Raw genomic sequence first — 24,355 nt, 5'->3', positions numbered from 1 at the left:
CATGAGAATTACTTGTTTTTGCCCAAGGCATTAACTAGTGCACAGTTTTTTTTGCAATGACATAAAATAATATATGTTTTCCACAAGAAACATTACATGTTTTGATGCAAGAAGCTCTCATCCTATTCATCACTAAATCATACAAAATAAATAAATAAGACATGGAGAAGAACTCAAGGGGAAACATATCACAAATGTGATATCAGTGAACATTGAATATAAGCAAATTCAAGTTCATAAATCTCTGTAACTGAAATGTAATGTTCTAAAAAGGACACCAGGGGTCACTGCTCCATTTTGTTCGTCATATCCGTATACAGCCACACCAGTCGACGAGAGCAAGGACTTTCTTTTTCAGGCCGGGTAGGTTGCCCACCAACAACTCAAGTAAACGGTCAAATAGATTAAGAGTCGGCAGCACAATCATCAGCCATCCTTTGAAGAAACGTAATATTTAGGAGTTAAATCGCCATTATTGATCACAGGAAATACTAACAAGTAAAATCGGTGAGTTATTAATGTGTTTTGGGGTTATGTGTATGTTTTTGCATTGACTTCTCCGACTGCCCAGTTTTATTGTTGCTTTGTTCTGGGCAGCAGCCATTTTTAATAATCTTGTCCTATGTATTTATCGCTGCCTTCCGTGGTCCTGAAATCTGGAAAATTGCTTATATACTTTGTTCTCAGCTAAAGGGCAAGTGTTTCATTATAGCTACGTGTTCTAGTCTCAAATGCCACATTTTTGCGTTTTCTGGGGATTTGTTTTTGGAATACAAGACAGGAACTTCAGCTGATTTGCCGTCTCACAATCTTCGCTAGCTAGTAACGTTAGTTGTTAGGCTAGCTAATTTGACATCTAGCTAAATAACTTTAGTGTCAATGAGTTATATCAATACCTAATAAATTATTGTTATGATTAAGGATTAATGGCAGTGTGTCACCTCTTTTTTTCACGAACTCGCAGACATAAACAACGCAATGTTTACATACTGTGATGCTGTGCAGACCAAGCGTGTAGCTTGTTAGCAATTCAGTTCGGATGGCTAACTAGTTGGCTCGCCCCTGCCTGCCACTACGTTTGATTAGCGACAGTACGTTATGATTTGACTATCAACATGGATTCATCCGTGGCCTAATTCCCTCTGTTACTAATATTGTAATTGATAGACATAAGCCAATATGTATTGTGTAGCCAGCATCAACCATGTTTTGCAATTATATTACCCTAACGTTAACTAGCTAGCATCCGTTTAAAATAGCTGGCTAACATCACTGCAAACTGCCATTTTAATTATGCCTTGGTGTTAGCTAGAAAGCTGCGTTACGTTTTATTTGGGGGTTTGTTGCCTTTGAACCGTCTGTTTGCTGATGATGATATGATTCTTTGGATCCATCTTTAAAATAATTGAGTGTTAACCCGGAATAATTGAACTAGCTATTCTGAATGTCTTTTTTACCATAAATATTAACCCGCTAGAACTGATGCGCGTCAAGAAATAACGTCGACAACACACTGGAACTTTAAATGAACTTTAAACGAAAGATTACATAATTAGGTTGCTGTTAAACATTCTGATTTGTTTCATCCATCCAACTAAAAGTCCCAATACGACATATCACTTTGCATTTGTATTTTGGGAGAAATGTATATTTTATATGAATTTGACCGAAGTCATGTTGGAAAAGTGACGTCAAGGGAAGAGTACAGGAGTGATGCAGCGTTCAAAACAACTGGGAACTCGTGGGTGAAAACGAGCTCCGACTGGGAAAATTGTTTTGAATGGTCATCCAACTGGGAACTCTGGCGTCGTTCTAGAGCTCTGACTATCCGACCTGAAGATCACTGACGTCATGACTTGGCCTCGTATTTTTCCATGTTCCCAGTTGTTTTGAAGGCTTTAGCACGTTTTGCATGGCCTGATGCACATCAAATCTAATTGTATTGGTCACAATAACACATTTATCAGATATTATTGCGGGTGTAGCGAAATGCCTTTGTTCCTAGCTCCAACAGTGCAGTAGTATCTAACAATTCACAACAATATACACAAATGAAATTTGTGAAATTTTAAAAATATATATAAATATTAGCTGAGCAGGGTAGCCTAGTGGTTAGAGCGTTGGACTAGTAACCGAAAGGTTGCAAGTTCAAATCAAATGTTATTTGTCACATACACATGGTTAGCAGATGTTAATGCGAGTGTAGCGAAATGCTTGTTCTTCTAGTTCCGACAATGCAGTAATAACCAACAAGTAATCTAACTAACAATTCAAAAACTACTGTCTTATACACAGTGTAAGGGGATAAAGAATATGTACATAAGGATATATGAATGAGTGATGGTACAGAGCAGCATAGGCAAGATACAGTAGATGGTATCGAGTACAGTATATACATATGAGATGAGTATGTAAACAAAGTGGCATAGTTAAAGTGGCTAGTATTACATAAGGATGCAGTCGATGATATAGAGTACAGTATATACGTATGCATGTGAGGTGAATAATGTAGGGTAAGTAACATTATATAAGGTAGCATTGTTTAAAGTGGCTAGTGATACATTTACATCATTTCCCACCAATTCCCATTATTAAAGTGGCTGGAGTTGAGTCAGTGTCAGTGTGTTGGCAGCAGCCACTCAATGTTAGTGGTGGCTGTTTAACAGTCTGATGGCCTTGAGATAGAAGCTGTTTTTCAGTCTCTCGGTCCCAGCTTTGATGCACCTGTACTGACCTCGCCTTCTGGATGATAGCGGGGTGAACAGGCAGTGGCTCGGGTGGTTGATGTCCTTGATGATCTTTATGGCCTTCCTGTAACATCGGGTGGTGTAGGTGTCCTGGAGGGCAGGTAGTTTGCCCCCGGTGATGCGTTGTGCAGACCTCACTACCCTCTGGAGAGCCTTACGGTTGTGGGCGGAGCAGTTGCCGTACCAGGCGGTGATACAGCCCGCCAGGATGCTCTCGATTGTGCATCTGTAGAAGTTTGTGAGTGCTTTTGGTGACAAGCCGAATTTCTTCAGCCTCCTGAGGTTGAAGAGGCGCTGCTGCCCCTTCTTCATGATGCTGTCTGTGTGAGTGGACCAATTCAGTTTGTCTGTGATGTGTATGCCGAGGAACTTAAAACTTGCTACCCTCTCCACTACTGTTCCATCGATGTGGATAGGGGGGTGTTCCCTCTGCTGTTTCCTGAAGTCCACAATCATCTCCTTAGTTTTGTTGACGTTGAGTGTGAGGTTATTTTCCTGACACCACACTCCGAGGGCCCTCACCTCCTCCCTGTAGGCCGTCTCGTCGTTGGTAATCAAGCCTACCACTGTTGTGTCGTCCGCAAACTTGATGATTGAGTTGGAGGCGTGCGTGGCCACGCAGTCGTGGGTGAACAGGGAGTACAGGAGAGGGCTCAGAACGCACCCTTGTGGGGCCCCAGTGTTGAGGATCAGCGGGGTGGAGAGGTTGTTGCCTACCCTCACCACCTGAGGGCGGCCCGTCAGGAAGTCCAGTACCCAGTTGCACAGGGCGGGGTCGAGACCCAGGGTCTCGAGCTTGATGACGAGCTTGGAGGGTACTATGGTGTTGAATGAGCTGTAGTCGATGAACAGCATCCCCGAGCTGACTAGGTGCACATCTGTCGTTCTGCCCCTGAACAGGCAGTTAACCCACTGTTCCTAGGCCGTCATTGAAAATAAGAATTTGTTCTTAACTGACTTGCCTAGTAAAAGAAAAGGTTAAAAAAATGTAGGGGTGGCATTGACTAAAATACAGTAGTATAGAATATACTATATACATATGAGATGAGTAAAGAACTATGTAAACATTATTAAAGTGACTAGTGTTCCATTATTAAAGTGGCCAGTGATGCTATGTACATAGGGCAGCAGCCTCTAAGGTGCAGGGTTGAGGAACTGGGTAGAAGCTGGCTAGTGATGGCCATTTAACAGTCTGATGGCGTTGCGATAGATGTTTTTCAGTCTCTCAGTCCCTGCTTTGATGCACCTGTACTGGATGATAGTGGGGTGAACAGGCCGTGGCTAGGATGGTTGACGTCCTTGATGATCGTTTTGGCCTTCTTGTGACATTGGGTGCTGTAGGTGTCATGGAGGGCAGGTGCTGTGCCCCCAGTCATGCGTTGAGCAGACAGCACCACCCTCTGGAGAGCCCTGCGGTTATGGGTGGTGCAATTGCTGTACCAGGCGGTGATACAGCCTGACAGGATGCACTCATGTGCATCTGTAAAAAGTTTGTGAGGGTATTAGGGGCCAGGCTGAATTTCTTCAGCCTCCTGAGGTTGAAGAGCGCCTTCTTCACCACACTATCTGTGTGGATGGACCATTTCAGATCTTCAGTGACGTGAACACAGAGGAACTTGAAGCTTTCCGCCTTCTCCACTGTGGTCCTGTCGATCTGGATAGGGGCGTGCTCCCTCTGCTGTTTCCTGAAGTCCCCGATCAGCTCCTTCGTTTTGTTGAGGGAGAGGTTATTTTCCTGGCACCACTCTACCAGGGCCCTCACCTCCTCCCTGTAGGCTGTCTTGTCATAGTTGGTAGTCAGGTCTACCACTGTTGTCGTCTGTAAACTCAATGATTGCGTTGGAGGCATGAGTGAACAGGGAGTACAGGAGGGGGCTGAGCACGCACCCTTGTTGGGCCCCTGTGTTGAGGATCAGCAAAGTGGAGGTGTTGTTTCCTACCTTCCCCACCTGGGGGTGGCCTGTCAGGAATTCCAGGAACCAATTGCACATTGTAAGGTTCAGACCCAGGGCCCCAAGCTTAATGATGAGCTTGGAGGGTACTATGGTGTTGAAGGCTGAGCTGTAGTCAATGAGCAGCATTCTTACATAGGTATTCCTCTTGTCCAGATGGGATAGGACAGTGTGTAGTGTGATGGCGATTGCATCGTCTGTGGATCTATTGGGGCGGTAAGTAAATTGAAGTGGGTCTCTGGTAAGGTAGAGGTGATATGATCCTTAACTTGCCTCTCAAAGCACTTCATGATGACAGAATGACAGAAATGAGTGCAACAGGGCGATAGTCATTTAGTTGAGTTACCTTTGCTTTCTTGGGTACAGGAATAATGGTGGACATCTTGAAGCAAGTAGGGACAGCAGACTGGGATAGGGAGAGATTGAATATGTCCGTAAACACTCCATCCAACTGGTCTGCACATGCTGCGGCTAGTGACGCCATCTTGGCCTGCAGCCTTGCAAGGGTTAACACGCTTAAAAGTCTTACTCGTGTCAACCACGGGGAACAAGAGCTCGCAGTCCTTGGGAGCGGGCCACGTCGGTGGCACTATGTTATCCTCAATGGGGGCAAAGGTGTTTAGCTTGTCCGGGAGTAAGACGTTGGTGTCCGTGACGTGGGTAGTTTTCCCTTTGTAATCCATGATTGTCTGTAGACCCTGCCACAGGGGTCTTGTCTGAGCCATTGAATTGTGACTCCACTTTGTCTCTGTACTGACATTTTGCCTGACTTACGGAGGGAATGACTACACTGTTTGTATTCGCCCATATTCCCAGTCACCTTGACGTAGTTAAATGCGATGGGAGCACACCCCTATCTACTTCGACGGGACTGCGGTGGAGAAGGTGGAAAGCTTCAAGTTCCTCGGCGTACACATCACCGATGATCTGAATGGTCCACCCACACAGACAGTGTGGTGAAGAAGGCACAAGAGCGCCTCTTCAACCCCAGAAGGCTGAAGAAATTTGGCTTGGCATCTAATACCCTCACAAACTTTTACAGATGCACAATTGAGAGCATCCTGTCAGGCTGTATCACCGCCTGGTACGACAACTGCACTGCCTGCAACCTCAGGGCTCTACAGAGGGTGGTGCGGTCTGCCCTCCAAGACACCTACAGCACCAGATGTCACAGGAAGGCCAAAAAGCATCAAATACATCAACCACCCAAGTCACGGCCTGTTCACCCCGCTATCACCCAGAAGGCGAGGTAAGTACAGGTGCATCAAAGCTAGGATTGAGGGACTGATAGAAGCTGTTTATCTCAAGGCCATCAGACTGTTAAATAGCCATCACTAGCTGGCTTCCACCCAGTTATGCAACCCTGCACCTTATAGGCTGCTGCCTAATACAGTGGGGCAAAAAAGTATTTAGTCAGCCACCAATTGTGCAAGTTTTCCCACATAAAAAGATGAGAGAGGCCTGTAATTTTCATCATAGGTAGTACACTTCAACTATGACAGACAAAATGAGAAAGAAATCCAGAAAATCACATTGTAGGATTTTTAATGAATTTATTTGCAAATTATGATGGAAAATAAGTATTTGGTCACCTACAAACAAGCAAGATGTCTGGCTCTCACAGACCTGTAACTTCTTCTTTAAGAGGCTCCTCTACTCGTTTGAACTGTTTGAACTTGTCATCCGTATGAAAGACACCTGTCCACAACCTCAAACAGTCACACTCCAAACTCCACTATGGCCAAGACCAAAGAGCTGTCAAAAACAAAATTGTAGACCTGCACCAGGCTGGGAAGACTGAATCTGCAATAGGTAAGCAGCTTGGTTTGAAGAAATCAACTGTGGGGAGCAATTATTAGGAAATGGAAGACATACAAGACCACTGATAATCTCCCTCGATCTGGGAGATCCCAGAACCACACGGGGGGACCTAGTGAATGACCTGCAGAGAGCTGGGACCAAAGTAACAAAGCCTACCATCAGTAACACACTACGCCGCCAGGAACTCAAATCCTGCAGTGCCAGACGTGTCCCCCTGCTTAAGCCAGTACATGTCCAGGCCCGTCTGAAGTTTGCTAGAGAGCATTTGGATGATCCAGAAGAAGATTGGGAGAATTTCATGTCAGATGAAACCAAAATATAACCTTTTGGTAAAAACTCAACTCGTTGTGTTTGGAGGACAAAGAATGCTGAGTTGCATCCAAAGAACACCACATTTTTGTGAATTGTTAAATACTACTGCACTGTTGTAGCTAGGAACACAATAATTTCGCTACACCTGCAATCTGCTAAATATGTATATGTGACCAATAAAATGTCATTTGATTTTGACATTTTTGGTTATGCTATTTGATTATGCTTAGTTCAGACATTTGACATTTTTATGTGAACTATTTCTAAGATGCATTGTTTTTCCAAAACTCACTTTGTGCATAAGAGGGTGCTGCCACATGCACAGATCACATACACCACTGGAACTCCTATTTAAGCTGTTTAAATCAGGGAAGCAAACTAGTCACCTTTTCCCGAAATTCACCGTTTTGAATCCAAAATAGGTGACCTACGTGATTTGTGTAGATCTGATGAGACAAGTTTAGGAGAGGGGGCGCAGCCAATAGTTCACATAACAACAGAATGCAGCGCAGCACGCAACTGAAGAAAGAAGAGGCAACCAATTTACTAGTTACAGCATCAGCGTGCGGTCTGGAAAGTCAGCTTGCCATTTACAGCAGCACATCCCTACACATGTAGCCTTGCGCACTTGATCGACGTCTATAGTGGCCACTATAATAGAGCAAAAATAGAATGCCAGTTTGTTTCATTCTATTTCTACTTTAAGAGTTTTTTTTTCCCAAGTGCAATAATTATGTGTGTGGTCACAAGCATTCTATTATAAAGCCTGTCATGGCTAACTGGAATATTTGTGTATTGTTTTTTTCCCTCAAGACTTGAGTATCATTTGCAGTAAAGTCTAGGCAACAAATAACATTAGATTGCTTTCTTTACATTTTTTAGCTGTGAGTTAGGTTCACATGAAGCACTTTTTATTTTACACAATCTTTGAAAATTCTTTGAAATTCACTGCTCGACTGAGGGACCTTCTATGTATGGGGTACAGATATGATGTAGACATTCAACAATAGTGTGCAATAGTGGTGTTTAACACTATGCAACTTATTAACAACAATTCCATTTTGACATTATGGGGTATTGTGTGTAGTCCAGTGACACAATCTCAATTTAATCAATTTTAAATTGACTAACGCAACAAAATGTTGAAAAAGACCAGGGGTGTGAATACTTTCTGAAGACCCTGTAGCTAGCTAGAACATCATGGTAGAAACAACAGCTAGTGGCTATTGAAGTGTCTGGCTGCATGTAGGCAAAGAGGAAGAGGCGAAGAGATAGGGTTAACTCCCGTCAATCTGTACCCAATAAGCAGACCCACCTGCCTTTGGGACAATGACTCCCGTTGTTAGGCCGGCGACAAGAACATAGTCATTATATACAGTATCTCTGTAGGCTAGCGATCCTACATTGATGTGACTCTTGAAATTTACACTGGCTGCGATTTGAAAGGATCACTGGCATGGTTGACTCAATTTGGTTGATGGATGTCTGTCAAACTGTCTAGCATTTCAAAGTCTTCTAACAATAGTCAGATGCACTATTCGTGTCATTCAATTGAATGACATTAATGAGTTTTCAGTTTAACACATGAACGCTTTATCTAGATTGCTACTATTTCAAATGCAGTCTCAGGAGATAAACTGAAATATGTCTGGTTCATGTCATGTTCATTTTTGAATCCGCATCAATGGACTAGGAAGGGATATTGGGGTCATCACAAGGGGTTTTATGTAGAAAAGCAGAGGGTAGAGCAGACATATATGTACTGCTCAAAAAAATTGAGGGAACACTAAAATAACACTGAGTGAATGAAATATTCTTTACATGGTTGAATGTGCTGACAACAAAATCACAAAAATTATCAATGGAAATCAAATTGATCAACCCAGGGAGGTCTGGATTTGGAGTCACACTCAAAATTAAAGTGGAAAACCACACTACAGACTGATCCAACTGATGTAATGTCCTTAAAACAAGTCAAAATGAGGCTCACTAGTGTGTGTGGCCTCCACGTGCCTGTATGACCTCCCTACAACGCCTGGGCATGCTCCTGATGAGGTGGCGGATGGTCTCCTGAGGGATCTCCTCCCAGACCTGGACTAAAGCATCCGCCAACTCCTGGACAGTCTGTGGTGCAACGTGGCGTTGGTGGATGGAGCGAGACATGATGTCCCAGATGTGCTCAATTGGATTCAGGTCTGGGGAACGGGCGGGCCAGTCCATAGCATCAATGCCTTCCTCTTGCAGGAACTGCTGACACACTCCAGCCACATGAGGTCTAGCATTGTCTTGCATTAGGAGGAACCCATGGCCAACCGCACCAGCATATGGTCTCACAAGGGGTCTGAGGATCTCATCTCGGTACCTAATGGCAGTCAGGCTACCTCTGGCGAGCACATGGAGGGCTGTGCGGCCCCCCAAAGAAATGCCACCCCACACCATGACTGACCCACCGCCAAACCGGTCATGCTGGAGGATGTTGCAGGCACGTTCTCCACGGCGTCTCCAGACTCTGTCACGTCTGTCACGTGCTCGGTGTGAACCTGCTTTCATCTGTGAAGAGCACAGGGCGCCAGTGGCGAATTTGCCAATCTTGGTGTTCTCTGACAAATGCCAAACGTCCTGCACGGTGTTGGGCTGTAAGCACAACCCCCACCTGTGGACGTCGGGCCCTCACACATGCACATTTGTGGCCTGCTGGAGGTCATTTTGCAGGGCTCTGGCAGTGCTCCTCCTGCTCCTCCTTGCATAAAGGCGGAGGTAGCGGTCCTGCTGCTGGGTTGTTGCCCTCCTACGGCCTCTTCCGCGTCTCCTGTCTCCTGGTAGCGCCTCCATGCTCTGGACACTACGCTGACAGACACAGCAAACCTTCTTGCCTCAGCTTTCATTGATGTGCCATCCTGGATGAGCTGCACTACCTGAGCCACTTGTGTGGGTTGTAGACTCCGTCTCATGCTACCACTAGAGTGAAAGCACCGCCAGCATTCAAAGTGACCAAAACATCAGCCAGGAAGCATAGGAACTGAGAAGTGGTCTGTGGTCACCACCTGCAGAACCACTTCTTTATTGGGGGTGTCTTGCTAATTGCCTATAATTTCCACCTGTTGTCTATTCCATTTGCACAACAGCATGTGCAATTTATTGTCAATCAATCCTAAGTGGACAGTTTGATTTCACAGAAGTGTGATTGACTTGGAGTTACATTGTGTTGTTTAAGTGTTCCCTTTATTTTTTTTAGCAGTGTATATTTCCGCAATGTCATTGAATGCAAGGACAGTATCAGCAGAAATGTAGTGCTCTGAGCACTGTATTAACTTTCTGAGAGATGATGCAATATGCATCCATTGGCTGATTATCACTTTGAATTGGCACATCCATTCTACCAATTCTAGTATCGTTACTAATAATAAACTCAAAACTCAGTGGAGGTACCCCAGGCAACCTTTCAATTTGAAGGCTGGAACCAGAAGCGGCTTGAATGTAGGCGTACTCTATTAAAATTTCTAAGTGGTGGCATCAATGCCTGGTTCTTCAGTCAGATCAGTATCAGCAGGTTAACCGGTATCCATTTTTGTAAATGCATGTTCTTTCACATCAGAGAACACTATTTCTAGATCACAAATTGCAATAGGCCTCATCACAGTAGGGTTTTGTTAAAGTAGTTCCAGTAATTCAAAGTCGGTTAAGGAGTAGGCCTAGATTGCGTGGCTGCCCAATTCTATTCATGGATTGCATGTTTTGTGACAATATTATTTTGAAAGTTTGTTTTGGACTTACTGAGCATTCTACTCAATGCATCATTGATGAGCGCTGATGAATATTTGATCATTAAATTGACTTGGAAATGAGTGACATTCGAAAAGAGGCAAATAATTTGTAGGAAAACCCTTTGTCGTCATTTTGATGTCACCAGATTTACTTAATATGAAGTAATGTTAGCTAGCTAGCTAAGATTGGAGGCCACTGGGTTTTAGCTAGCTAACATTAGCATTGCTAGCTGTTGACATCTGTAAGTTTGACGACATGATAATGCGGGCAGAGTTGTTTTCTACTAAATATTTGACTACTTTTAATTAAAAATGTCATCGTATTTCCAGACATTATAGTGTCAGAGGAAGGCCCATAAAATTGTCAGACCCATGTCACCCAAGTAATAGACTGTTCTTTCTGCTCCCGCAAGGCAAGCAGTACCGGAGCACCAGGTCCAGGACCAAAAGGCTCCTTAACGGCTTTTACCCCAAAGCCATAAGACTGCTGAACAATTAATCAAATGGCCACCCGGACTATTTACATTGACACCCTCCCTTCCATTTGTTTTTACAATGCTGCTACGCACTAGCTATACATTACCCATACCTGCATGTACAAATTACCTCGACTAAAGTGTACAGCCTCGTTATTATTTTGATACTTTTTTATTTGTAAAATATATTTTCTTGAACTGCTTTGTTGGTTAAGGGCTTGTAAGAAATCAATTCACGGTAAGGTCTACCTACTCCTGTTGTATTTGGAGCATGTGACAAATAACATTTAGATTTTATAGTGCAATTTAGACTAAACTGTAGTTAGCATCCATCCAGAATGACCGGGCTTATCACCACTTTAGGGCACCACTATGGCGCTGCCGAAGGACGGCAGTTTCAGAACGTTCATAACAATTGCTCCTCCATCACTTGGCCGTGTCATGCCATCTATGAATAGTTGTTTACTCTATACCCTGAAAGCCCAGGAGCAGCTCTCTAGAGCAGTAGTCTCTCTGAAGTCCACTGTGATCCTGGCTGTGTCTGTGGTTACAACTGGTTTCCTATCCTTAACATCCCTATTCTAAGCAGGACTATGGCACTGGCATTCCTATTTCATTTTCCACTTCTCTCACACCAGTTGTCTTGAAGGAAAGGAGGATTTCAGAAGAGTGTTATTTGTACATATTTTCCATGCCTGTTCTATGTGGAACCATCTGCATTTGTTTAGTTTTACCACTGCTCACCACTAAAAGACTGTCTGGCAGTCTTCCATACTCCTAGTGGCCCTCATCTTTGCTGTCTTTGAACGTTGTTGCTTTGAACCGTCAAAGTGGTAGACTGCATCCTCTACTGCCCTGTTGTTATGGCTATAAACCCCTTTAAATATGTGTGTGTGCCTTGCTGCGTGATTGTGAAGAGTGATGCTTTCCAGACCACTCTTGATATTATGTACTTAAAACTACGCAGAACTGGTCATGTGTATTTGGATGTGCCTGACTGACCATTTAATCAAAATGTTTTATGTGAATATTTAGCCCCCCAATGTTGTTTTGATCAATGACTGTTCTCAGTCTTTTCCCTTTGCTGTGGAATGTGTAGTTAGCTGGTAGGCCTTGTTTTTTGTTTAGCAATGAGTTTGGGGATCCTTTTAAACGTTGCATTTCGGAAATTTAATAAATTTTCCTTCGCGTTGTAGAATAGATAGGATATTCCTTTCCAATTCTAAGCTGCTGTAGTTTGTTAGATAACATTGTATTCTCTCTGCAGAAAAAGAAGGCACAAGAAGAGGCGCATAGAAACATTTTCATACTCGATGACATTACATCGCAATGTCCGATCGTTTGGGGCAAATAACCAAGTCCAAGGATGGGAAAAGCAAGTACTCCTCACTCAGCCTATTTGATAAGTACAAGGGAAAGTCTATAGAAACTCAGAAAACCGCAGGTAAGTCATTGTCCATTCTTTCTCAAGTACTTCTGTGTTCAACTCCTATGTGTATGGATTTAAGGATTTGAAAGGCCCATGAAGCTTGACCAATACATAAAGTTTGCAGAGCTTTATTCACACCTCTCTCCTTCCCTCCGTTTGTGTCCGCTCACTCCCCCTCTTCCTCCCAGCAGTTCCGCGACATGGCTTACAGAGTCTTGGCAAAGTGGCCGCAGCCCGGCGCATGCCCCCACCTGCTCACCTGCCGAGCCTGAAGTCAGAGAACAAAGGAAACGATCCAAACGTGATTATCGTGCCCAAAGACGGAACAGGATGGGCAAACACACAGGAACAAACCGATCAAAAGAGGTAGGTGAGAGAGCCCGGAACAGACACTGGGAAAGGTGGTCTGGATAGCAGATGAATGCATTTATACCCAACTCAGTTTCTTGAAGATTGAAAATCCGTAGACACAGCAATCTTGCCATTTCAATCAGCAGCTGACGTACATTGAAGAAACCAATTGAGTGAACACTGGTCAATCAGTGCTATATATTCAATTAAGTTCCAGGAAGAAATAGAAGTGGCTTAATGATTTATAGTCTCAGTAGTTTAAAATGGCTGTGTCGTCTCACTGATCTGAAAACTGACAAGTGATGTGCATTAAATTCTGTGATGTAATCATTTTTTACAGGTTATTCCAGATTAATTAGTGGAGATGAGGAAAGGATGCCGCTATAAACTATTGAGATGCACTCTTGGATTAACGTTTTGCTATGATGCAATATGTTAAATTCATTCAATAGGTTTTGTTTTCTGAGGGAACGAGTCATCTTTTACACAACCAAAGGGTAACATTGGATGATGCAAGAATGAGTGATGAGCAAAGAAAAGGGTATTTGTTCACCTGGTACACACTTTGCTGAGGTTTGTGTTTCTGTACACTTTCCAGTGCTGTCTGCGTGCACTTCTTTATGGATGCGTTCAAACACGTACACTACCGTTCAAACGGTTGGGGTCACTTAGGAATGTCCTTATTTTGTTAAGAAAAGCACACAAAAATTCTGTAAAATAACATCAAATTGATCAGAAATACAGTGTAGACATTATTAATGTTGTAAATGACAATTGTAGGTGGAAACAGCTGATTTGAATTTTTATGGAATATCTATTTAGGCGTACAGAGGCCCATTATCTGCAACCATCACTCCCTGTGTTCCAATGGCACGTTTTGTTAGCTAATCCAAGTCTATCATTGTAAAAGGCTAATTGATCATTAGAAAACCCTTTTGCAATTATGTTAGCACAGCTGAAAACTGTTGTCCTGATTAAAGAAGCAATAAAACTGGCCTTCTTTAGACTAGTTGAGTATCTGGAGCATCAGGAGTGGGAGACAGTTTGCGCTGTTCTGTGAAGGGAGTAGTACACAGCAGTGTACGGGATCTTCAGTTTCTTGGCAATTTCTCACATGGAATAGCCTTTATTTCTCAGAACAGAACAAGAATATTTGTTTCTGGTCATTTTGAGCCTGTAATCAAACCCGCAAATGCTGATGCTCCAGATACTCAATTAGTCTAAAGAAGGCCCGTTTTATTGCTTCTTTAACCAGGACAACAGTTTTCAGCTGTTTCTATAATAGTCATTTACAACATTAACAATGTCTACACTGTATTTCTGATCAATTTTATGTTATTTTAATGGACAAAAAATGTGCTTTTCTTTCAAAAACAAGGATATTTCTCAGTGACCCCAAACCTTTGAAAGGTAGTGTACGTCTCGATCACACAGACAGCGTCATTGCATTTTGGTACACCAGAAGTACATTAATTTCCAATGGAAGGCGTTTGACTTGCAGCGTTGCAGAGGCAGTTGCAGTGCGTTCTGTGTGGTCAAACTGTATGCGTAAACGGCTTGACAGAAATGGTAGCAGAAGTTGAATTTTGAGCAGAAGTTGAATTTTACGCAATGACACTAGGTGTGATCACCTAGCCCCATGTACAGCTGCAGGAAAGATAGCCTTGTGTCAGACTTGAGAGGCGTTCGTGTTTGCTACCTCAAGGTTAGCTCACATGCAATCTGTAGAGCTGTCTGTGTGTGGGAGTTGATTGGTGGGAAGTGACCACTCTGTTTGGTGTGTGTGAGTCTGTGGGTGGCTGGAGGAGTGGGCGCAGGAAGACTGAGGAGCTAACATACAGTGAGTATATGGGAATGTTGATTGAACACCAAACATATGGCATTTATAAAACCAGTGTTCATGTTGCTACTTTTTAGTGTTATTTGCATAGCAGGCATGACATTTTTCACACTGGTCCCATGTGGCTCAGTTGATAGAGCATGGCGCTTGCAATGCCAGGGTTGTGGTTCGATTTCCATGAGGCACCTGTATGAAAAGTAAGAAAACTGTGTGCGTGCACTCACTACTGTAAGTCGCTCTGGATAAGAGCCTCTGGCTCAATGACTAAAATGTAGTCATTTGATAACAGAAAAGTGAGTCGGTTTGTGTTATGTTGCCTGGCAAGTGAGAAAGAACATAGTGGGAATACTATTTATTTCTAATTCTTCACTGTTTGGCTGGGGTAAATTCATCAAGAGTTTATAGCTGGGTTACAAGTGTCCAAGTTCTGTAACGTGTAAAAGTGAAACTGCGCAGTATGGCATGTCTGTATAAAGATGTATATGTATCTAGTCTATCTCTGGAGTGACGGTTCCCTCTCTCTCTCTCCCCTCCCTCAGTTCCATTGCATCAACAGCACAGCTGCTGGAGTTGCAGCCACAGCTGGCTTTGCAGAAATCTGTCTCCAATCTCCAGAAGCCCACACCGGTAGCCAGTCAGGAGGTGGGCTTGGCCTCTTGATTTTTGTCATCTACATCTTTCGGTTTCACTTTGAATTATGATTTTTTTTTTCTTAGAGTGACTGCCTTTAAGAAGCAATGAATCCCTTTTAAAAATGGCCTATTTGGCATCAATATGAGTCTGAAAGTTATTCTCGTGTCAAAATTGACTACAAAGTGTAAATAGGACAATTTTAGGCATAAAGTCAATGTTTTCTAAAAATGTTTGGAACATCCGGTCGTCATACTAGGTAAATGAAGGTTGGGTTTTGATGTCTATTTGCCCCCTAACATGGGGTGAAGAGCTGCGGTGATTGCTCACTAATCAATAGCATACATGGTTAGACTAGCAGCTCCGACTGTTTACACACGTTGCGCATTTCTTTTACTTGCGAAATACCTTAGATGTAAAATTGAGCAACTAAAACATCCTCGGTCAAAATTCATTACAGATAACTCGAGTGATCTTCAATTCATTCTGGGTATTTTAAGGAAGTGAAATAGGCTTCCAACCCGAATGCAAAATTGGTTAGGAAACACACCTCCAAGACTGAAATCTCTTTAATACAATTTCCTCTGTTGTTTCCACAGAGCACAAACACAGGTGGACCAAAGCAATGGGCCCAGCTAAATGGAAAGGCCATAGAACTAGATGGTGAGTTGGAATGGAAAACTCGACTGTTCAAAATGACTTTGTCTCTTTGGTCAACATTGATGGAGGTGCTATCAGACGTGTCAATTTACTGCATGCCTCCACCTCATGATTTTCCATAGGCCTCCGTTTCTTTTGACTCTGCTGTGACTGACAGCTGTGCCTCTTGTTTCCATGGCGACAGCAGGTTTAAGGGCCTCAAACCGACTGCAGCCCTTCTCTCACGAGGAATTTCCAACGCTGAAGGCTGCTGGGGAACAGGACAAGGCTGGCAAGGAAAGAAGCGCCTTCGATCCGTCGTATGGGCCCGGACCAAGCCTCCGCCCCCAGAGTGAGTCCAGTGGACATAGCTGTGGTGGCACAAACATGTACTCCAGTTCAAAAGGAATCCACATGCCTTTAAATTATGAATAGTGGAGCAGCCTCACAGCATAGTTGCTAATAAGTGCTGTGGGAAAATATTGTGCACATACTTAAAAAAAACTGAATACACTGCAATTTCACTTTCTAACTCCTTAGACACAGGCTTGTTTTCTCAAATTCGTTTTCCTCTTGTCTTTCCAGATGTGACAAGTTGGAGGGAGGGTGGTGGGAGGAACCTTGTGCCCTCATCCCTGCCAGCAGGCCTGCCCTCAGATTCCGAGGGCAAGGCCAGCGGTGTAGCTGAGACTGGAAGCCCCTCTCCACCTCTTCCCCCCTCTGCCGCCCTCTCTGCCTCCATGGTCAGTCCCACCCCTGCCACCGTTGTCAGCGCCCCTTCAGTCCTAGAGCCCAAGGAGCCCTGTCTGCGCCCTGCCCAGCCCCTCCGCAGGCCCACCCCCCCTGCCCTGAACCATCACCAGCTCCACCACCCTACCACCACCACCACCTACCACGACATGCTGCCTGCCTTCGTAAGTAGCACAATACTACTCTTAATTTATTTTCACTTCATGACACCTTAATGCAAGGTTCTGTTCTGACTGTACACTTTTTGTCTATTGGTTTTCAGATGTGCCCCAAAGAGACTCGTGATGCTCCCGGCACTGCTGAACACACTGGCCCTGTCACTGTGGTCGCCCCAGTTCGCTTTGACAACCGGCCCACCTTCAGACAGCCCTACCCCAACATCAACCAAGAGCCTGTCAAGTAAGTTGTCACCTGCATATGCCTACTGTCTGGAAGCGATGCTCAGTTTAAATAATGAAAGATTAAAATGGATAATACAATTGAATATTCTGTGAATTATTTTGTTTTCTTTGCAAAAATAATCGCAGGTCTCTCACCTCCCCATGTTCATAATCTCCTTATAGCGGTGAGGTTCGGAGAGAAGAAAACCGCTTCATTCGTGGGCCCTCCCGCAACCTCTCCTCCAGACCCATCCGTCGGCCCGGTGACAGACCCCCTCGTCCGGCCATCATCAACCCAGAGGACCTGAAGGATCTGGACGAGCTGGACAACGACTGTGAAGACGGCTGGGCAGGTGGGGGGGGCTTTCTGTTATCGCATCATACAAAGACTGAAACAACATTTCTGTGGATGTGCCGTAGCGGAACTAGATTGACCTTGATAAAAATGTTGTTCTCTTACCATTCCAGGTATCCATGAAGAAGTGGATTATGGCGAGAAACTCAAGTTCAGTGATGATGAGGAGGAGCACGCCGAAAAGAACAAGATGTGGTGAAATTACCCCCACCCCCTTTGTGTTTGTGACTGAATAGAATATTGTTGGTGTTATTTCTGTAGTTTTAAGAGCAGTGACCTTGTAGCAGTGACTGATTGTGAGCTCTATCTCTGACCCAGGGCTGAATGGGAGAACCAGCGTCGCGAGCACCAGTTGTCGCTGAGCATAGGAGAGGGGGCGTACCCCCAGGAGGGCCCTGAGGAGGAGGCTTACCTGGCCTTCCAGGAGCAGATGGCCCACAGGAAGACCAACAGCAGGTTCCCCTCTGGAGAACCACAGGTAAGGTCGTACCTGAGTCCACTGTGCCTCAGACTGCTACCCTTGCCTGGTCCCCTAGCCTTCAATACCACTGATCTCTGAAGTTTTGAGTTTAAAGAAGTATGGCAGAAGCCTGTCCAGTCATTCCACCTATCAGTGGTCATGAAGTCTTCAGACAATGCACATGACTATTATCAATAACCCTTGATTGAAATAAGACTCAACAAATTTCCTTGTAGTGATTAAAAAGTGAATGTTTAATTACAACTTCCAGGGTATAAATGCAGAAGCTTATATGGTGGAGGTCACTGTAAGATTAACTAATGTTTAGGCATTAAAGCATAAAGAGTACATACACCTGTAGGAAGAGAACAATTGAGTCACATTTATATGCGTGCGCCTTAAGTCCATTGTACACAGAAACCATGTAGTCCCCACATTAACACCCAAACCCTCCTCTGTGGCTTCTCTAGGCCCAGCAGAAGAGCTCCGGGCCTGGCATGGCCCACCCGGGTGAACCCCTGGACGACCAGGAGGAGCGCCAGGGCCCAGCCCGGGCCAAGTTTGTATCACCGGAACTCTCTGAGGCAGTGGAGAGAGCTCGCCGGCGCAGGGAGGAGGAGGAGAGATGCGCCCGTGAGGAGAGACTTGCCGCCTGCGCCGAGAAGCTCAAGAGGCTAGACGAGAGGTTTGGGAAGACTGAGAGACAGTTGTCAAGGTCTGAGGAGGGAGCGAAGGATGCAGAGAGCAAGGAGGCAGCACTGTCCCCTGGGAGAGAGAGCAAAAACCACCAGGAGAGCTGGCAATATGGCACGAAAGGTAACACCAAACCGCCATTAGTGTTTGTTTAGTAAACATTTATTTTTTCAGATTGATTAGTTGAAAATACTAACTTTCAATTCTCAGTCATAGTGTGCACTTTCAGTAAAATGCTCAATTTCAACGGTATGGCTATTACTGAATGACATGTAGGAAACATACAGGGTTGCCAGGACTAACTAAAATCTCTAGCCCAATGACCTCTGAAACTGCCCACAAGGCTTGAAAACTAGGCCCCCAAAAATGTTTGCCCCGAGAGTTGCCAAATTTATCCAATAAACCCTTTTCCCATAACGTTATTGAGCGAATTAAGAAGGGATATCGATGTCATTTTTAATGATGTAGGTTAAGAAGCAAAATTCGGTGTCCCGTCAAAATAATTCTTGCGAATGTAAGAATATATTGCAAGGGAAAAATGAATTGACCTTATTAATCTCTCCAGATCATTTTCCATCAATGGATGTCGATTTAACTTGTTTTGACTGCTATGATTAAGCAATAAGGCCAGAGGAGGTGTGGTATATGACCAATATACCAAGGCTAAAGGCTGTTCTTAGGACATAAGAAAAGTTGACATTAGAATGCAGTCTACTATAAATCACCTCCTGAGCGAATTTATCCAAAGAGCTCTAGTGCTCCTGAAGTAGTTTTCTAATGCTTTGTCGCTGTTATATCAGTTTTAGCGCGTTAGAAGGTTTTATGGAAAAGGTCGTCTCCGTATTGACCAATCTACAACTGGTAAAAAGTTGTCATGACGTGTACGCGTGCTGCTGTCTCCGTGACTCAACTGCCTCTGCTGCAGCACTCTCTCAGCCTGTGCTCTCAATACACACACACTCCTTTGGCCCTCCCCCTCTCCACCATTCACTCACTCAATAACAGCTTGCTCACTGCCTGATAGTCAGCAGCAGCAGGTCACAGTGAAATGTATATCTTTTTTAAAGAGAAATGGCATGGTGGCCGCTGTACAATTTAGAAGTAGCCCAAAAACCTGCCATCCATGACAAATACATTTTCAAGTAGTCCAATTTGACTGGAAAACTGGAAACATGGCAACACTGGAAACATGGGTAGCTATGTAAAAGTAGGATTATAACACGCTCCCTCTCCTGTCCCAGACACTGAGTGTCCCTTGGAGCACTCCCCCGGCCAGCAGGACTACAGGGAAGAGGACACCTTGGGCTTCGCCCCCTACCGCAATGAGGACGATGGCGGGGCTGATCCCACTTCTCCCCTGCCCGACTACACAAACCACCAGGCCTCCAAGCCCGTCCCGCCCCGCTTCCAAAAGCAGCAGCAGGTGAGCCGCCCCTTCCAACGCCATCTGATGCTTTCCCAGCAGCCCCTTCCCTCCAGCCCCAAAAATCCTTATCCCTTCCCTAATTCCTGGTGGGATTAGCGGGTTGAGAAAGGCCCGTCAGTTCACAGGAGCAGGTCTTTTCCGTAACGACGGACGTCGGGTATTATGAAGGGGGGCAACGGGTGTGTTTGTTTTGTTCTGTTGTGTAGTGCTTTAATGTGTTCTGTGGTGGATGCACAGCAATAGGCAATTGACAAAACAGGAAATAACCACTCGCTGCATATAGTACACTTCTTTAAATGCATCTAGTCACTTTTTTATGTGAGGTGATTAATTATACCAGTGTGAACATAATGGGTTCATGCGCTGTCGTCCCTCCCCTTCTCAGGACCAAGTGTATAAAATGCAGCACTGGCAGCAGCAGCAGTCTGGCCACCCCGCCCCCTCGGGCTCCAGCCACCCCCCGAGGGGGTACTACCCCCCACACATGCTGGGCTTCGACCCCCGCTGGATGATGATGCCCCCTTTCTTGGACCCCCGCATGGCCCAGGGCCGCTCCCCCGTGGACTACTACCCCAATGCTGTCCACTCTTCAGGTGAGACCTGAGAAAATAGTATTGTTTTACTAAAGGGAATGATGAATTTCCTGATTTAATTTCTTAATTCACTTTTTAGTTTAGTGACATCATGGTCAAACTTTCTAGATTGATATGGATCGCCAAATAATCCTGCATCTGTATCATCTCTAACTGTAGATTACCACCTCTGTGTTTGCGTAGGAATTATGAAATCGAGGATGCAGCCAGACCACCTGAACAGCCCAGGGTCCCTCTCTGACGATGGCTGCCATCCAAGCATGCATCAGGAGCGGAGGGCCCCCTCCACCGAGCCCTACCCCTTGTGGAACCAAGATGGCTACCCCCCTCGCAGTTTCACGCCACCCTACCAGAGACAGCACGAGAGCTCAGACAGGAGCCAGCCAGACGACCGGAGTGACAGGACATGCTCCCAGCAGGACTTGTACGAAGAGAGTTGTAACGAGTGCCTAGACAACCCATCTGGTGACCTCTCCCATCAGGCCTACCACCAGAGCAAAGGTCCCGACAGGGATCAACACCCGCACGACCAAGGCCTGCTCTCCTCAGCCCCGAGCCGGCCCCAGCAGCAGCATGCAGACAGCGACTACCCCAAACAGGAGCCCAAAGACAGGTACCTGAAGGACGGCACTGAACCCTGTGACGAAGTCTTCGACACCTCCAAGGAAAAGGTTTTTGACTCAGACTTCCATAGGCGAGATGGAGGCCAGAAGAAGGAAGTTGGTGTTGGTGGTCAGAACCAGTGGTCTGATCCTGGCTCCAGCACCCCTGCCAGCAGTGTAAGCCAGCCCTCTGAGACTGGCGGTAGGACCCTGACCCGCAGGACCGGTCCCATCAAGAAGCCTGTGCTAAAGGCCCTCAAAGTGGAGGACAAGGAGAACGAGAAGCCCAAAGTGGAGCCTGAGGAGAAGGTAGTCCCTTACCGCCTGGAAAAGGAGGTGCTCACCAACGTATATGACCTGAAGAAAGATAACCAGCCCCTAGTAAGTAACAGACGCTCGGCCTCGCCTGCTATTGAGAAGCAGCCAGAAGAGAAGCAACAACCACCAGCTCCTGCTAAAATAGAGCGGCCAGCCAGTACCCACAGTGAGGATTTGCCGAAGGAAAACAGCTGGGACAGCGGAAAGAGCCAGTCCTCCAGAGACAGCCAGGAGAGCAGGGAGCCTGGTGCACCACGACGCAACAACTGGATCTTCATCGATGAGGAGCAGGCCTTTGCCGGAGCCAGGGGAACGGGTAGAGGTCGGAGCCGTGGCGGCTTCAAGGAGTTCAGTTCAAGAGGAGACCGTGGTGGCCGGGGAGGCCGAGAGAACCCCAGAGGAGGCTACAACAACAATATCAACAGCAGGGATGCTGCTGGAACCCAGAGACCAGGCAGAGGCAGAGGACTGCCCAGGGACTTTGTCAAGGTGGAGGACCTGCAGAGGGGGAAGCCGAGGAGGCGCAACGTCAGCGAGACTCTGAGCGAGACCTCAGAGTATGAGGAGCTGCCCAAGCGGCGACGCCAGAAGGGCTCTGAAAACGGAGAGGGTGGCAGCTACCCAGAGCAGGGAGAGACCAGGAAGGCCGACCGAGACTCTTGGAGGTCCAACAAGGTGTACACGGAAGAACAGGCGGCCAGTGACGCCCGCGACAAGGCCAAAGCCAACAGCAGGGGGTTCGGAGGCTTCAGCCGCTCCCTGCCTCCCAGACTCGATACTGGCAGGGGCTACAACACCAGCCGAGGGTTCAACAACGGCTCCAGAGACATCTCCACCTGGAGAGGACGGGGGACTCAGTTTGGCAGTGGCGGTGGGCCCATGCAGGAGAACGGCTACGTCTTGGGCACCGAGACCTATCCCAGGAGACCACCTGCAGAGCGTGAGCCCCTCAAATACACCCCCAAGTTTACTGGCTCTACTGGTTCCTTCATGGAGAACGGCGCTGAGGACCGCAGCGGGGAGGGTGAGTACTACATAGACAGCGACAACCCTGGACAACAGCCGTTGAGAAGACGGAGGCCGCCGCGCCAGGACAAGCCCCCGCGTTTCCGCCGACTACGTCAAGAGAGGGAGCCCGGCAGTGGCCAGTGGACCAGCGATGAGTACATCAACGGATCAGAAGGATTCGCGAACCCCTGGCCGAGCCGCTCCAAGGAGGGAGGTAAAGAGGACGGCTGGTCCAGTGGCCACTACTCCGGAGGGGGGGGTAGGTCCGGTGGTCAGCACGGCCAGGCGGAGGACTGGGAGACTGGCTCAGAGAACAGCGACTTCAGTGACTGGAGGGAGAAGCGTGGGGGAGGGCAGCAGCAGGCACACGGGGGAGATGTGCACTCAGACTCAGGCCACGGGGATCCTGGGTCTGGAGAGAAGAGGGAGCTGGCCAAGAGGAGTTTCTCCAGCCAGCGCCCCCTGGTGGACCGACAGAACAGGAAGGGTGAGGTGGATGGGAACAAGATGACACGCTCTTCAGAGAAACCTAACGCTCTGCCCTCCTGTAACAGGAACGACGGCTGGCAGAATGGAGGGTCCTCCAACCATAAGAGGTGAGGACTGTGCTAACTTTGGCTTATGCAAACTTGGTGTGAGAACGTTCAACAAAACTATTGATATTGTTTTGTCTTGACTTAATTGTTTCAAAACATTCTCAAGACATCAATATACTGGAGCTTCTAAAAACAAACCTTAGCAACACTTTCGCACAATAATATGTTTTAAGTGGTAACACCTGACTCATGGAATGTCTCTCCCTGATTCCAGCAGGAGCCCAGAGGAGTCAGGCCCAGTCTACAATGTTGAGCAGTCTGAGGAGGGCCACCAGGCAAACGAACCCTCGGGGAAGAAGCTGGACAAGGAACTGAAGCCCAGGTCTGTGAAGGGAGACCTGGCCAAACCACTGTCTCAGTACGACCTCAACAGCTACCCCAGTGAGTATGCTAGGCACCAATTTCATAATAACACCTACTTGAGTCAATTAAGCAAGACTCAAATTAAATCTAAACCAGGGGTCTCAACCTGGTGGGCCAGATGACTGATTTAATGTGGCACACGTGTGTCTTCCAGTTGAGGGGGATTCTGGGGGTCCTAGTCCAGATGGGTTCCAAGACCTGTCAAAGAAACAGCTGCGGCGCCCACAGGAAGACGACAGAAGGAGAAAGGAACAAGGAGCTCCTGTAAGTTGACAGAACATTCAAATAAGCCTGAGACATTTAAATAAAACTAACAATCGGCAAAAGAGCTTTCGGTGTCTAGAGTATAGACCCAGTTTTGAGTAAAATCAAAATAATTCCAAATCAACTTTTATTTGTCACGTGCGCCGAATACAACAGGTGAAATGCAACCTTACAGGCTCTAACCAATAGTGCAAAAAAAGGTATTGGGTGAACAATAGGTAAGTTAATGAAATAAAGCGACAGTAAAAAGACTGGTTATATACAGTAGAGAGGCTATAAAAGTAGCGCGGCTACATACAGACACCTGTTAGTCAGGCTGATTGAGGTAGTATGTACATGTAGATATGGTTAAAGTGACTATGCATATATGATGAACAGAGTAGCAGTAGTGTAAAAGAGGGGTTGGTGGGTGGCTTGACACAATGCAGATAGCCCTGTTAACCAATGTGCGGGAGCACTGGTTGGTCCTCCCAATTGAGGTAGTATGTACATGAATGTATAGTTAAAGTGACTTTGCATATATGATAAACAGAGTAGCAGCAGCGTAAAAAGAGGGTTGGGGGGCACACAATGCAAATAGTCCGGG

At 46.0% G+C, this 24,355-nt stretch overlaps 1 protein-coding gene across 11 annotated transcripts in view; it reads left to right on the top strand.

Moving 5' to 3' along the window:
- Nucleotides 1-337: 337 nt before the first annotated feature.
- Nucleotides 338-24,355, top strand: part of prrc2b (proline-rich coiled-coil 2B) — a 34,282-nt gene continuing 10,264 nt past the window's right edge. For 7 of the 11 annotated variants that reach the window (XM_031802291.1, XM_031802293.1, XM_020457556.2 and 4 more), the window contains exons 1-17: nt 338-507; nt 12,340-12,516; nt 12,690-12,867; nt 15,232-15,334; nt 15,922-15,985; nt 16,167-16,313; nt 16,547-16,875; nt 16,974-17,110; nt 17,275-17,444; nt 17,560-17,641; nt 17,765-17,924; nt 18,377-18,722; nt 19,841-20,022; nt 20,411-20,618; nt 20,802-23,142; nt 23,357-23,523; nt 23,660-23,769. In XM_031802291.1, the coding sequence (XP_031658151.1) occupies nt 12,402-12,516; nt 12,690-12,867; nt 15,232-15,334; nt 15,922-15,985; nt 16,167-16,313; nt 16,547-16,875; nt 16,974-17,110; nt 17,275-17,444; nt 17,560-17,641; nt 17,765-17,924; nt 18,377-18,722; nt 19,841-20,022; nt 20,411-20,618; nt 20,802-23,142; nt 23,357-23,523; nt 23,660-23,769 (4,839 nt within the window). In that variant the 5' untranslated portion in view covers nt 338-507; nt 12,340-12,401. The remainder of the gene's footprint in view (nt 508-12,339; nt 12,517-12,689; nt 12,868-15,231; nt 15,335-15,921; nt 15,986-16,166; nt 16,314-16,546; nt 16,876-16,973; nt 17,111-17,274; nt 17,445-17,559; nt 17,642-17,764; nt 17,925-18,376; nt 18,723-19,840; nt 20,023-20,410; nt 20,619-20,801; nt 23,143-23,356; nt 23,524-23,659; nt 23,770-24,355) is intronic. The other 4 variants (XM_020457555.2, XM_031802290.1, XM_020457553.2 and 1 more) reach the window with 3 other exon arrangements.

Source organism: Oncorhynchus kisutch, linkage group LG23 (assembly GCF_002021735.2).
Source record: "Oncorhynchus kisutch isolate 150728-3 linkage group LG23, Okis_V2, whole genome shotgun sequence".
Classification (NCBI taxonomy): domain Eukaryota; kingdom Metazoa; phylum Chordata; class Actinopteri; order Salmoniformes; family Salmonidae; genus Oncorhynchus; species Oncorhynchus kisutch.
This window is presented reverse-complemented; position numbering and strand designations above follow the sequence as displayed.